The 15,548-nt window shown below is 38.8% G+C and overlaps 1 protein-coding gene across 1 annotated transcript; it reads left to right on the top strand.

The window, feature by feature from the left end:
* The first annotated feature begins 9,516 nt into the window (after window positions 1–9,516).
* aqp4 (aquaporin 4) lies at window positions 9,517–14,042 on the top strand. Its single transcript, XM_017422400.3, has 5 exons — window positions 9,517–9,755; window positions 10,122–10,539; window positions 10,624–10,788; window positions 11,567–11,647; window positions 13,003–14,042. Exons 1-5 carry the CDS (start codon window positions 9,694–9,696, stop codon window positions 13,252–13,254), a joined length of 978 nt encoding a protein of 325 aa, XP_017277889.1. The 5' UTR covers window positions 9,517–9,693; the 3' UTR covers window positions 13,255–14,042.
* Window positions 14,043–15,548: the final 1,506 nt, after the last annotated feature.

A 15,548-nucleotide genomic window follows, 5' to 3' on the forward strand; every position in this document is an offset into this window, starting at 1 on the left:
CCAGTATTCACTTCCTTTTAACATTAGGTCTCCCTGTAATGAGTGGGAGAAATCTGCAACATTCTTTTTCCTGCTTGTGGTCATCAGCAAGTCACTAACTGAGTCTGTCAGTAATGAGGTGCAGGAACAGCTGGATATCGCACAGATAACTGTGGGAGTTCTGAACCTAAACATGAAGCCGCGGGCAGTATTGCTGAACAGGAGGTTTAGAAATGCAAGACATAGTTTGTTTTGTTTTTTTAAACGAACAATAGTGTTTTGTTAGCTCATAGGTTCATGACCTTTTTCAATGCTGCTTCCGGAACTGAAAGAAGAAAACAGTAAACTAAATGCTAAAGGGGCGAAAGGCAGGGAAACTGAAAATTACTTGAAAATTGCACAACAGACAACATTAAAAAGATTGGACAAACATTAGGACCTATACATATGTGATATTTATATCTATACTTATAGCATCTCATGATTAGTTTTAACCAGTACTTCTTAAAAATGATGCCATATGGATACAGTTCCATGGTCTTTTTAGTAAAAACAGCGTTATTTTGAAGCACTAAGGCATTTTATTATAGCGTGTAATTATTTTTGGTCTAAATTTTTATAATAATATCACATCCAAACCTATTTTTTGGTTAAAATTAAAATTAAAATTTCGAGATACCAAGTCCATATAGTTTTTTTTTTGTTAATGTTTGCAGAAATTAGCTTTTACAGCATGCCCTACAAACTACACCATGAGTGTTTACTCACACTGTTTGCATAACACCGGACAATTTGTTCCGCCCTAATCTGCTCACCTTCTGCTGAAATAAATAAGAGATATGGACGAGCCCGCTCAACGGTGCACGCTCGCCACGAAAACGAGATATTTACGATGTTTGCTCTTGTTTTGCAGACCGCAAACTGATCTGAGAGATCAGAGGAGCGCGCTTGGTGAGACGGTTATTTCCTGGCCAGGTGGGACCACGACAGCAGTCTGGACAGAGACAGGACACGCTGCCCTTCAGTTTGAAAGGGTTCCTCAAAGCAAGTAAAAACAAGCAGTTATTCAAACCTTAGGGGGACCCCTTGTGCTTTATTTGTCACAGCTGATAGATTTTCCGACACATGGGTGAAACTCGGTGTGGAAATGTTTGCGTTGCAGAGCTCAGTGGCTTGTTTGCCATTTTCCAACTGAGTGCTCATGCTGAAAGGGGAGCTAAATCACAGCTGATTGGTTTTACATATCTGGAGCTTTATTTGTCTCTCTACATGTGCTCCCCCTAACCCCCCCTCAGACTCAAGCATTAGCAGTGGAAAATTATTGTCCGGGTCTATTTGAAGTAAGTAAAATTTCATGGGACAGAAAGTTGACAAGGAGGAAGAAGATACAATTTAACAGTCATCAGGTGGTGACGACCGGTGCTGAAGATGATAAATCTTGGAAACATGGCGTTATCACGTGGCCCCAAAGTTCTCCAGGACTTATAATTTACTAGACAAATATATGAAAGAAAACAATAAAATTGATTCTGTTTTCCTCAAGATCTCTTTAAGTGGCTGTTGTCGGAAGCGGGTTTTGCATTTAATCAGTCTGGGACATTTTTCTCTACTTAAAGTATTTCTTCTCCTTGCCTGCCTGGATCAATGTAAAGATTGCAACCTGCAGTTCCCTCCTGTGTGCATGACAAAGAACAATTTGTCATTTGCTTTTAATGGTTACAGTTCTGCGATTAGACACTGTGGCCCCAAAGCTATCAATGGCTGCACTTGTAACATGGAAACTGGTATGTTTGGGCTTTGTTAATTAGACTGAGCAACATGATGGAGCCTGCTACAGCCAAACAAAACAACGGTAGCATTGTTGGCAAAGATAATAAAGGGAAGGTTTATCCCAGATCTAATATTGTACAGTTCGCACCTCATCCACAGAGCTAACCATTCATCGAGGCTGATGTGGTGGAACCAGCTCCAGTTTGCAGACTTGTTTTTCTTTTTGAAAATATTGTGACACTCAAAGTGTCCAAAAAACACTCTGGTAACATTATAAGTAAGGTGCCTGTGTAGAAATCATGACCCGATTCCTCTAAATAAATAAATAAATGATGATGATTGTTGCTGAAAGGAAAGAAAGGACCCTGCAAGAAAACGTAGGCTACCTCTCAGTGGTCTTAGTGTCAGTACTGACCTACCAAACTTTCACTGAACATAGAATGAATTTAAGATATAAAATAAAGTCAATAGATTCTGTGTGACTGTGCAGTGATTCAGCTGACATTTTAAATTAAGAAGTGAAACAGCTGCTACCATAGATGGCATATAAAAAATGGTTGTAGTGATTCCGTATCAGACAAGAAGGCAATGCTTATGAATTTTAAAGGGCAATACCACTACCATTGTAGATCTTTTGGCTTCAGTGGGATTCCTCCCAAAAAAGTATCATAAATTCACCCAAAAGGCTAAGGGACCAAACTGTGACCCCAAAGTCTTTGGAAGTCATTAGGTAGATTTACTCTTTATAAACTGACATCATACCATAGTCTCACAACATAGCCAGTTCTTAATCAAATGATCACAAACTTTAATATAATGTGAAAAATGTAACTAAGTTTAATGTTTAATTTTAATCTTTCTTTTTCAGAGTGAAGAATGACATTCAATAGAAATGAAAAGGCATTTTGTGTGTTAGAATATCCTCGGACACAGTCAAAGGAGAGCGTGCTGCATGCGTTTTTGAGGAAATTCAAGAGAAATGCACCCACTGGAAAGCAGATTTGGACGTGACACAAAACATTCAAATTCAAGACATGCTGCAGAGTGGTTTTGCAGGCGCTGGTCTACCGACTGGACGTGTGTCGTGTCACAGGAGGTGCACATATTGAACATTTGTGGAGCTTTATAAAATCCATTATAAAATCCACATCCCTCTGGATTTCTTGTTCTGAATTTGATAAATAAATTTGTTATTGTTCAACATGAAGTCTGTTTAATTGTGTTTGCTTAGAACATGTAGTTACTAGGATATTCACATTTCAAATTATGTCCATTATTTTGGGACACCCTGTTTGTGTAAAACCTCAAAGATACGTATTTATATCAGATTTTAATCTTTCCACCTCCAACCACTCCAAACTGCAGTTCACTAACCAATGAAGGATGAAACTGTGGTTCTATGTAAAAAAAAAGAAAAGAAATCATGTATTCCTTATGCAATTGGTCAGTTTGTGAATGTTATTCTATTATTAAATCATTTGAAAGTGAATGCATCACTTGCAGTCTTATTGCATTTTAATAGAGTCATGCTCCATATATCTTTACTGACAAAAATGGGTATCTCTCACTAAGCAATGATCCATAAATGGCAGTCTAAAGCCCAGGATGGGTGCAGGTGAAAAGAAAAATGAGGTATGGATGCCCTTTGATGCCATTTTTGTAGGTTGATATGATGAAAAAAAACTACATGTGCTTGTTTTCATCTCCATTGTAAAAAGCACAACTGGATTGTGGACAGATACAGTAAATTTTTACTTCTGCATTTCTAACCCTTCACTGATGCCTTTGGCTCAAGTTAGCCCAAGTAGAAAATTGAGTATGCTCTCTGGGTGATTGAATAGGAGTAATGAAGCTTACATGGAATGTGCCCTCTCCCCACAGCAGCAAACAGAGGGATCTTTTCAAGTCAGCTTTTGTTTGACAGCGCCATAATCTCAAGGTCCTCTGAGGGCCTCTGAGATACAGACAAAAAACAGAGTCAAATAAAACTAAAATATATACTGTTGACTTTTGTGTGCAATTTACAGCTATAAAATCAAATGTAGGTAGCTGTCTCGCAGAAAAAAAAGGACGATAATTTTCGTACACTAAGAGTATAAAGTTTGTCATTTGTGTTTAAATGATAACTTCCAAGCAAAAGCAGAGACAGGCCTGACTGGATGATTTACTGTAGCAATAATACAGAGCGGGATGTAGCTAAAAAAATTCACAGTCAAGGCAAAATCTTAATATTCAGTGCAAATAATCTGAATATATTTTATTCTAAAGACATAAGTTATTGTTTAAAACAATAAAACGAGACGAAAGTCAAGTTTTATACCTGAACTGGTTTATGACATTTCTTCAGAAATTTTATTTGGGAGATAAATGTGTGATATTATGGCTCCATTAAAGTGTCTGTTTTGACTGATAAATATTCCACATATTCTGTTGGATCCACATGGATGATTAACAGAGTCACTGATGTGGTTGTCAAAATCCAGTCCATGGCATTCAGAAAACAACAACAAAAGTAAATAATTACTTTTAAAGATTCTCTTTTGTGACTTTTTCTGTAGGAACTGACACACATTAGATTAAAGCTTGAAGCAATCTAGAAAGCAGCTGTCATTTGGGCTTTTATGTATTAAGAAGAAATTATGTAAGACGTTATGTAATTGTGTTTCATCATCTTTTTTAGGCTTTTATGCATGCTGACATGTATGAATGATCCATTTAGCTCAGTAGTTTTTCTTCACGTCTTGGAAAAGGACAGTCCGTGCCTCCACCAACACAGATACAGCTCAAAATGTCACGGGTCTTTGATTAAAGCTTTACAGTGATCGTTTTAACTTGAGACAGTGAAGGAAGCACCGACATATTAATGACTCCGTTCCCCTGTGCTGCTTTTGTGCATCTTCTGTAACCACCAAGCTGCAGAAATGGAACACATCCTTCATTAATAAACTTGCTTTTCTTACTCCTTCGTGTGAAAATGTCTGCTGTGAAATAGGCCTGTAATGCTGCCCCTATTTTTTTTTTAAATAATCTATGAACAAGAAGGAAAAATAGATCTAAAAACAAGGTTTCCCAGCTCTGATGCAAAATAACCAGAGTAACCCACATAACAGGCCTAAAGGAGGACACATCTGAATGAAAGATTTAATCTTTTTTAGACAATGAGTAACACACTTGTATCAACTTTAACAGAAACCCAACACGTACACTTACAATATATATATTTAAATATTGATTAACATCAAGATGATTTAGTAACTTGTGATAAAAGCTGAAGGTTTGTCCTCTTAAAAGATTTTAAGTGCATAGTTTCAGTTTTTTTCAGAGGGTGAGAATTATATGGTTATAGATCAATACCACACAGAAACTTAAGAATTTAAGAGGTTGTTAACAAAAGGCTCAAGAAATATTTGAGTTCATTTATTTATTGACAAACAGATACCCGCAGTGGATGCCCCGTTGCTGTTTGATTATTCCTCTTTTTATTGTTCAGTAGGAAACAAACAAACAGTATAATGTTAATATTAACAATACTCACATTAATCCAAGCGAACCCACGCTGAATGAACGGATGTACTTGAGCCATCCTTTTTGTCTGCGAGTATAATTACCAATTCTGACCCTCGCCTTTTTTTTCTGCCTGTCAAGGGTTAAATGAGCTTTCAAGCACATTGTTCCAGTTTGTCTCATTTATCTTCAACAAGAGATAAACCTTTTCACCAGTCCTATCGTTCAAGAGGCCACCACTAATTTGGCTGCTTGTCAAGCTTATAGATTATATAACAGCATTGGGATCCTCCGTGTAGGAAACTTGGCACGGCGCAGGGATAACAAAGGCAGAAACTTGTGTCTCACAAAGCACTGCTGGTTTAATCTACAAGGAAAGAGACAGTCGGCCTTTGACGCGTCCCCGTGGTTACAGTCGGTGGCAAACATATGGGGCTGTCTTTAATTTCATAAAGTATTTATACGGATTACTACTGCATGTTCGCCTTGGTCATTTATTTTGATTCATTTCATGAGATTGTGTTTTTGTTTTGCGTGCATGTGTGTGTGTGTGTGTGTGTGTGTGTGTGTGTGTGATTGGCTGATATAAAGGACAAAGCAGTGCAGCAAAAGCGAACACACCTGTGACCGCGGCGGGAAACAAGATTAGACGTACATTTTCCCCAATTACAGCTAAGCATATTTAGGTTTAATGTGGTTACAAAACGATCTATGATCACCGCAGAGTGGCTGATCGTGACAATAATGAGTATCTGTCACATGCAAAAAGACTGAAATGCGGAAATAATAATTACTGATGTAGAGAAGAGTTTGATGCCATTCTCATTGCTGTTCTTAGAAATGACTAAATGCATTAAATATTGTTGATTTGTACCATTTACCATTATTTTTCAGTAATACTGTTAGAGCAGGAACTATTTTTAGTGGTTAAATTTCCTTTCTACTTGAATAAATTCCCAACTCACACCTACCTTTCTTTTCTCACTCACACCTTGTGAATGTGCCGCTTGGTAACTGGAAGTCTAAAAGTGTAAGCAGCCTCTTTTTTAAAAACAAAAAAGCAAACATATTTTAAAGTTTCACTTAAAACCAAAGTTTGCCATCCAGGGAGCAGATCGCTAATAAAACAGAACACATACTGTATCAACAAACATTTATCGTCTCAACTGTAATTTAAACAGATGCAAATCTGATGAAATAAGGCAAGGTTTTAATTAGTAAAAGAAAGGACTCCTCTGATGTGTCTGACGCCTAAAGGAACAACTGAAAAAGGATCCAGGAAAAAAAAAATCCTCATGATACTGAAAAAAAAAGGCTTTAAACGATTTATGTAGCTCATCAATATTCAAGTGTGTATGATGTGCAAATTTACATTTCGATGCATAATGAGCCAGCCTAGTGGCCATATTTACTATTGTAAACAAAACTGAGCACGGGCATAATAGTCAGGCAAGGAGTGAGATTTTGCTTTGATTAATTAAGAAAATTAGAACAACTTTTAAACAAATCTCGTGGACTTTTAAAGACAAGCAAAAGGAAACTTGTCGGCGTGAATAAAGGAGGATTATGAGTGTATTTTAATAATATTCCAGTTGTTAAAAGAGTTCATGGGATGTATTGTTTTGGCTAAAACAAACTTTAATTAAATTAAGTGAATTCAAACCAGAAAACAACTTTTTAAGGTCAAACTGGGAATTATGATCATTTTGATTGAGTGAGATAACATATAAATGAGCCTTTAAATGTATTTTTTTTTTCTATGCAAAAAACTATTTGGGCATCAGTTTTCAAAATAATAACATTTTCAAGTCATTTTAAATCTGATTTACCCATGAAGTATTAAAGGAGCCATAATTAAATTTAAATGGGTTCTAAATGCCCAAACAAAGATGTGTGTGCCCTGAATTTAATGGATTTACGTTATTTTAAAACAAGAACATTTTGAAACAAAGTTCTTCTTTGGAATTTGTGTAAACATGAAAGTAAACTCTACATTTTATGATTATATCTTCAAGTACCTCTGATCCATGTGTTTACTCAGTTTCACCTTCACTTTCCTCTTGACCTTTTGCTTGGCTGATGGGGACAAGAAATCCTTTTGTTTTCACTCAGTATGAAGGAACGTTCTGTCAAATATTAACGCACGACACATGTGGACACATTAAAAACCTCGGCAGTGTCCTTTCGGAGCAAGGTTACTCCCATGTTCACTAAACGCATCATTAATTTAGGTCACACGATTTTCATAGGTAATTGATTTAGTGGTCGTACTGTAAATCATTGTTCATTCAAACTTTACTCAGTCCTTTCAACCTCTAACATAAAATAACACCAAAATTATTCTGAAAATGTTTTGGAAGAATTTTAAAACTTACATTTGACTCTTTTTTTATGTGATACCTCTAGTATTCATTTATCTCACATGCACACAAGTATTTAGGAATCAAGTTATTGAATTTTTACATCAGTTTAATCAGTAACTAGAATTCTGTTGATTCTAAATCCATAAAAACCTCTGAGACAAATGGAGCTGTGTTTATTGTTTCATATACTTTTAGAGTTTAGTTAAATGTTCCCTTTTGAAAATCCAGGTTGTTTTAAAGCAGACAGACTTTCCCAAATGCCGCCTTTTCAAAGGTTTTTAGACATGTTTCCTGGGTAAAAGGTAGTCTACGTAAATTTCTAGAGGGGTATCAGAAATAATTTACCAAAAAAAACAAAACAACTAACCCTTAGTAATGAGGAAACAATTCAGAATTTGGATCTAAATAAAAATGGAAATTTTCAAGTTTTGTTTTTCCCGTTTTTGCCTCTTGTCTTTTGCTTGACCGACCTTTTTAAGCTTTTCCTCCGCAGGTCTGTTACACATCCACTAAACCTCATACCTTGGCTGTCTTAATTGATAACACTTTATTAAGGTTAATCTAAAAAAACCTTCTGGTTGCACAGTGACAGAGGCCTGCTTCTTTTCACAGTGTTAACAGTTAAAGACACTCAACAAAGCTCCATTCATTTTGGTATTGGTTGCATTGATTATTAGATAAATGTATTTGGCTCCACTTTACAATAAAGGTACCTTTATGTCAAGGATTTATTAAAGATAAATATTTTGTAATGTTGTAAATACCTTAAAAAGGCCTCATTTAGTATTAAAAAATCACTTATAAAACACTGTTTAATCATTGAAGTGGGCTCACTTTTGACAAGCGCAAGTGCTGTACTTTTATTTATTTGAGTAATTTTGTTTGTTTTTTGGTTGCTCAACTTACCCTTTTGTCTTGACAGTTTATTTTTTTATATATCATCGCTGCTTATTAATAGTTTGCTCCTTATTCTACTGCCTATCAATGGTTCATTGGGAGTTTGCAGCCTAATTAATAACTGCATTATTAAGTAGTTAACATCCATTTATAAGTCTACCCTTATTCTAAAGTTGTACCAAATGTTTTACTCCTAAAATAAACTCCTGTTTGTGTTTAAAGAAAATGAAATGATGTTAAAGAAGCCTCCATATTTTCAGAGCATTCACAAAAAAGCTTTAAAATAAAAATAGAAACAGCAGAATTTCCTAAAAGAAATAACATGATGCCTTTCGGTGGTTTATGGTACAAGAAACATCGTTGCATTGTTGGTGAACAAGTTTGCAGGCTGCATCCTGCTCAGATGGAGCATTTGTCTTACTGAGACCTGTATATTAATTTATAAGAGTGTGAGTTTGTGTGAAAGGTTTATAGAAAATAAAAAATTGAAACCTACAATGTGCCGAAGCGTGACACTGAAGCGTAAATTAAAGGAAAGTACTCAAAAAACAACTATAAAACATTTGATTTAGCATACTTCCCTTGCATAGATTTACCTGTTTTTTATCACAATAAATCAGTTTTGCTGTTTTCTCTCTCTCTAAAAGTGATTTAGGATGAACATACTGTCTTGTTTCATGGACTGTTTGCGATCCACACTATTTCAGCTGAATTACCCCTGCATGTGCGTAAAGCTCCAACGTGATAAAGATGCTGAGGCTGACTGACAAACTGTGCAGTCGTTCTTGCATGACGAGCATTTTCCTAACTCCTCCTCACCCACCACCCGCACCCTCACCCCCACCCCCACCCCGTGACAGCAGAGCCGCCGCTGCGTTCAGCCTTGTCACGCAGCCGTGCAGACCTCCCGAACGTCAGCATGTCTCNCCCCACCCCCACCCCTTCCCCCCGAGCAGGCTGTTTAATTCCTGTGAGGGGATGCTTGGGTAGTGGCCCAGTGAAGCTGCCGGTTGCAGTCTCAGTGCCGAAAGTTTGGCTTGCGCTCGTCTGACAGACGTGATCTCAGCCCCACTTGTGCACTCGAACAACCTGCTGGCTCCTCGGCAGCCCACGGTCCTTGCAACGTTGATTGTCACTGTGATGAAGGACAGTCTGACAGTTTGACAAATCAGCAGGACTTATGAGTAAGAACTCACCACCCACACCGGGGACAGAGAGAGACAGAACACTTCACTGCATTCGGTAAGTTTACGTTTTCATGGCTGGCTTTGTTGTAAATAAAGTTTGCAATTTTTATGTTTTTGTCAGCCCTTTTTAAACCCATTAATGTGTTATTTACATCATACTGTGCGCTTTAGAAACTTTGCTCTAAAATTCTGCAGCACGTATTACTTGTTTAGACCATAATACTTGAGAGAACACGATGCTCAAGGAGTGCTCTGTGTGACATTTTGTCACAGAAAGTCACTGGCTTCAATCCCCAGCGACTTTATAAATGTTTTGCCCAGAGGCAGCCGTTCTGATGGAGTTCAGCACATTCTCGGCCACATGCACACACCAGGAATACATAAGTAGGCTAATCACTTTTCTCATTGTTCTTTTTGCCAGGAGGTTCCTGTCCTGTTCTAAGCGTCCAAGCATAATGGCTGCTTTTAAAGGGATCTGGACCAAGAAGTTCTGGAGGGCTGTGTCGGGAGAATACCTGTCCACTGTCATCTTTGTCCTCCTGAGTCTGGGCTCCACCATCAACTGGGCTGCGGAGGAGGAGAAGCCTCCCCCGGCTGATGTGGTCCTCATCTCCCTCTGCTTTGGCCTCAGCATCGCCACCATGGTGCAGTGTTTCGGCCACATCAGCGGGGGACACATCAACCCGGCCGTCACCGCGGCGATGGTCGTAACTAGAAAGCTGAGCCTGGCGAAAGCTGTGTTCTATGTGATAGCTCAGTGCCTGGGCGCCATTACCGGAGCTGGGATTCTCTACTTAGTCACACCTGCTGCTGTTCGGGGATCTCTGGGCGTGACAATGGTACCTTTTTATCTTATCTGTGTGTGCAGTAAATCTTTAACAAGTTCTCCTGTTAATCCTAAAGAAAAATATTCTGTTTCCAAGGTGAACTCCAAGATCTCATTGGGCCACGCCCTTCTTATTGAGCTCCTCATCACGTTTGAGCTGGTCTTCACTGTCTTTGCGACCTGCGATCCCAAACGCACAGACCTGGGTGGCTCTGCGAGCCTGGCCATTGGCTTTGCTGTAGCCATAGGTCACTTTTTTGCAGTAAGTAGCCTCTAGATCAGTGGTGTCCAATCCTGGTCCTCGAGGGCCACCATCCTGCATGTTTTAGTTGTTTCTCTGCTCCAACACAGCTGATTTGAATCAATGGGTGATTGTCAGGCTTCTGCAGAACATGAAGAGGTAATTTAACCTCTGAATCAGGTGTGTAGGGAAACAAGGAAAATGTGCAGGATAGTGGCCCTCGAGGACCAGGATTGGCCACCCCTGCTCTAGAGCATTAGCTTTGAAGAATGATGCACTCAACTAACAATTTGAGCACTGTATAAGGCAAAAAAAAATCTTGCACAAGCCCATTTACATATCACCTGAAACACAGATTTAAAAGTTGATCAGAAGAATGTATGGTATTACATTCACCTTTAAAGACCTGGAGACAAAAGGCTGGCTCTGAAATCAAACGAGCACATTTTAATCTGTGACAGTGTACACTTCTCTGTGATTCACACACCCATGTGTGCAGGTCTGCACCGGAGGCTGTCATCTCATGGCAACCAATCTCCAGGGGCTTCCTGAACCCTGCAGAACAAACGATTAAATGCACAGAGAAACAAATTAGATGTCGCCCAGTTCTCCGAGTTCTGCTTCAGCCTGTTGAAAAACTACTGAATGCAGATAACAATACATCTCAAAAAAAAGCCACATTGTACCAGAACGTAATGAGTCGATTAAGATGAAACTTATCTAATATATCTTATGTTAATATGTACAACTGCAACATTTAATCCCTTAAGCTACAGTGATGCAAACATTTGCCTTTCAGATTCCTTACACGGGAGCCAGCATGAATCCGGCTCGTTCCTTTGGGCCTGCAATGGTCACGCTCAACTTTGAGAACCACTGGGTAAGAGAGGTTTCAACGTTTCAGTATGAATATTTAGGCCCCTATATAACACGCAAGCCAGCTAGCCAGCAAAGACTATTCATCATTTCATGTCAACATGTTCTGAAATTTATCGTTGTCATTTGCACATTTCAGATATCAGACATGTAGCACCAAAACAGATACGAATGAGGTGAAAATCGATGAGTACACAGGTCAAATACTCATTTAAGACTTTATATGATGCTTAAATGTATCAGTTCAACAAATCAAATTGAACAAGAAAGTGCTCCATTTCTATAATGAAAATAATCATCTCAAGTTTCATAATTAGATGTCACAAAAGACGTTTCATTTCTGTTCTTTAATTGAGTGTGTGGGTGAGTGTGTGCGCTGCTCATCTAAAAATATAAATGAACCTAACTTTTTAAAGTTGTCTTCAAAACTTCAAATTGAGTCCATCAAAAGGAAACTTATAAAAGTTAAATCAGCAGCTGTTCAGTCACAATAACATCCTTATTCAATGATTAGTTGCTGAAAGTTTCATTAAAATCCATCCAGTGGTTGATTCGAATATTTTCCTAACAGACAAACAGGGTTGACTTTCCACAGTTTATGCTAAAATTTTAGACAAATTTTTTACAAAATGAGTAGCTCTGTGAGTGTGTTGTAAATGGCTCTTAGGTAGGTAGGTAGGTAGGTAGATACATTTATTTATATAGCACTTTTCAGCACAAGGCGACTCAAAGTGCTTTACAATACAATTAGCTACTATCGCATCAAATTTTAGCTCACTATCAGTAAAACTGACTAAATTAAAGATATTTTTGTGCTTTCTAAGGTCAGTTCACTGTCTCGAAAAGGTAATCGGTTGTACAGGTGCATCCAAGAATCGTTTATTTAAAGTTTCATTAAAATCCGTCTAGTGCTTTTTGAGTTATTTTGCTAACAGACACACACAGCTGACTTCAAACTGTTAATGGCAACATTTTAAACAACGACCGTACCCAAGCTGTCAGCACATAGATTATGTGTTGGGGATCAGCCTCAGCTACGAGCACACCAAACTTTCAGACAACATCTGTAAAAACTGATTGAGTTAGAGCATTTTTTCGTGATTGCAAGGTCAGCTGGCTGTGGCAGCCATCTTGAAACAGGTTGCCTCTATGAGTTAATCAGTTGTAGATGTGTATCCAGTGATTAGTTTTTGCAAGTTTTGTTCAAATTCGTCCAGTGGTTCTTGAGATATTTTGCTAACAGACAGACAAATGAACACACACGGCCAAAAACACTGATCGCCAGCCTCCTTTGCCTTTTGTTGGCAGGTGATAATAAAGTAAAGATTAACTTGTTTTGTTCTTCACTGGTTACGGTAGGTTTATTGGCTGGGTCCCGTTCTGGGAGGAATCCTGGCTGCAGCTCTGTATGAATACCTGTACTGCCCTGACCCCGAGATAAAGCAGAGGCTCAAACAAGTCTTTAAGAAGGACTCGTCGGGGAGATACAAGGAGGTGGAACCCGAGGAGCCTGTCATCACACCGGGCTCCATTCATCACATCGATCTGGAGAAAGCGGAGAAAAAAGATCCTTTCCGGGAGTCATCGGGGGAAGTACTGTCCTCTGTATGACTATCACGCGCACTGGAAATGGAGACCAATTTGTAAAGAAGAATGGCAATCAAAGTTTGGAGGATCCGTCTCGAGCCTGTCCCCCTCCACGCCAGAATACGATTTCTGTCGAAGACACGGCGAGGCTGTATTACTTTCATGAAAGCAATTTTGGCGTTACAGCTAAATCCAACAAAACGTCCGCAAGGCCGTTCGATGCTCGTCACGAAGACCCCGCTAAATGATTTCGTGGCTGTGTTGTCATGCGGCGCACACTTCAGCCAGCGATACGTCGAGTTAAGCAAATATGTGTATGGGAGGGGGTCAACCAATTACGTGGGGTCATCCCGCTGTGTCGGCGAAGAGAAGAAGAAAACGGAGCCTTGTTATTTTTGGATTAGTGTCACATCGGGTCTGCTTTCTGTACCTGGAATAAAAGAGGAGATTGTCCCCTTGCGATCATTAAACACATTACAGATCCTGAGCAACGTAAGACAGCGCCGACTAACTGCATTCAACGACTTGTTTCACAGAAGTCTCCATTTTCAGTGCATTAATCGGGAAAGCAACGCGTTTTCTACAAAGATTCGTCTCCACTCTGCTGTTCTGTCCTCCTAAACTAGTCAAAACCGTTTTTCTACATCTTTCTTTTTATTATAATGTATCCAGATATGTTTGTCACACATTTCCTTTTTATCATATGCTCTGCTGCATAAATATTTAATTTATTGGAGGGTATTTGGCTGAACTTTTCTTTTTTTTTTTCTTTTTTTTTTTACTGATTGGTGTTGTAACATTTCTCAAATAATGTACGCAAACATGAGATGTAAATAAAACTGTTTGTTGGTATAATTTAAAAATTAAAAAAAAAAGAAATGTGTTTGTTTGTTTGACTTCCATTTCGGCGTCTCTTCATTAATAAACCAGCTCGCTGCAGAAGTCCAGCGTAGCGCTCACATATTTATAGGGGAAACAAGTAACCACATGAATTTTTATTCGCCTCCCTTGCAGCAGGAAGTCGGGGAACGAGGAGATTCAGACCAGCGATAGGGTGGATCATCTGTCTCTGGATTATTCCTCTATGTTGCCAGATAAAAGTCCATTTTTTTTCCTGCGCAGCACTGCTGAGAATAGCTGTGTAATCTCAGCCCATCGAGAAGAAACAGTGTCATCTCCCGACGTGATGTTCACTTTATATCTGTTTGTTAAACGTACAGGAGCTTTTGATCCTCTGGGGGCCTGCTGCGTGTCGTCTGCACGGCGCAAATACATTGTATTTTGTTACTCCAGACTGTAAAGTATTCCTTGCATAGAAAGAATAGAAGTTATACCCATTTTGGTAAAACGCCATCCCTTTTTTTTGCAGTTTCATGTGATAATACCAGATTTTGTAAGATCGCTCAGAGTCTGTGTGGGGGATGACTCTCAGCTACTACCACATCAAACTTTAGTTGAGCATGGGTAAATTTGACCAAGCCATAGCCATCTTTCTGTTAGCTACGGTTGATTAGCTGTGGTGGCCATCTTGAGTTTGTTTGACTCCAAAAGTTAATCAGTTGTAGACGTACATCCGGTGATTACTACTGAGGGTTTCATAAAAATCCATCCCCTGGTGTGTGGGATGATTTGCTAACAGACAAACAGGGTTGACTCTGACAGTTAATGCCAAAATTTAAAGAAAACAATCTCATGCAATGTCAATCGGTTGCAGTATGTGTTGTGAGCTCATCTCAGCGACTACCACACTAGATTTTAGCTAAATATCTGTTAAACTGAGTTATAGCTGTTTTTGTGTTGATCGATTGATTGTGATGGCCATCTTAGATTGAAATGACTCCAAAAATTAATCAGCTGTAGATGTACATCCAATTATTACTTACTGAACATTTCATTAAAATCTGTAGGCTGGTTCATGAGATATTTTGCTAACAGACAGTCACACTCAGCGCTCAGTGCATAAGTTTGTGGATCAGTCTCAGCTAGTACCACTCCAAGTTTTAGCTTGAAATCTGAAAAACTGACTGAGTTAGAGCCATTTTTGTGTTTGCTAAAAAAAACTAATTCGCCATGGAAGCCATTTTGAACCAAATTGACTCCGTAAAGTAGATATTTTGCTAACAGAGCAGACAAATAAACACACACACGGGCACAGGCAACGTCATCACTCATTCACCTTTGACAGCGAGTGATAAATATAACTCTGAACCTCCCTCAAAATGACTTTTACCTGCCACACAGCTGACCTCCCATCAGCCGGCACTCCCGTGCTGCACATGATTATACCCCCACCTACTGGCCGCAGAGTGAACTGCACC

Source organism: Kryptolebias marmoratus, linkage group LG20 (assembly GCF_001649575.2).
Source record: "Kryptolebias marmoratus isolate JLee-2015 linkage group LG20, ASM164957v2, whole genome shotgun sequence".
In the NCBI taxonomy this organism is placed as follows: Eukaryota; Metazoa; Chordata; class Actinopteri; order Cyprinodontiformes; family Rivulidae; genus Kryptolebias; species Kryptolebias marmoratus.

Coding starts and splice junctions, on each gene's coding strand:
- aqp4 (XM_017422400.3), top strand. CDS start 9,694: ATGAGTAAGAACTCACCACCCACACCGGGGACAGAGAGAGACAGAACA. Junction 10,540..10,623: donor GATCTCTGGGCGTGACAATG/GTACCTTTTTAT, acceptor TCTGTTTCCAAG/GTGAACTCCAAGATCTCATT. Junction 11,648..13,002: donor TCAACTTTGAGAACCACTGG/GTAAGAGAGGTT, acceptor TGGTTACGGTAG/GTTTATTGGCTGGGTCCCGT.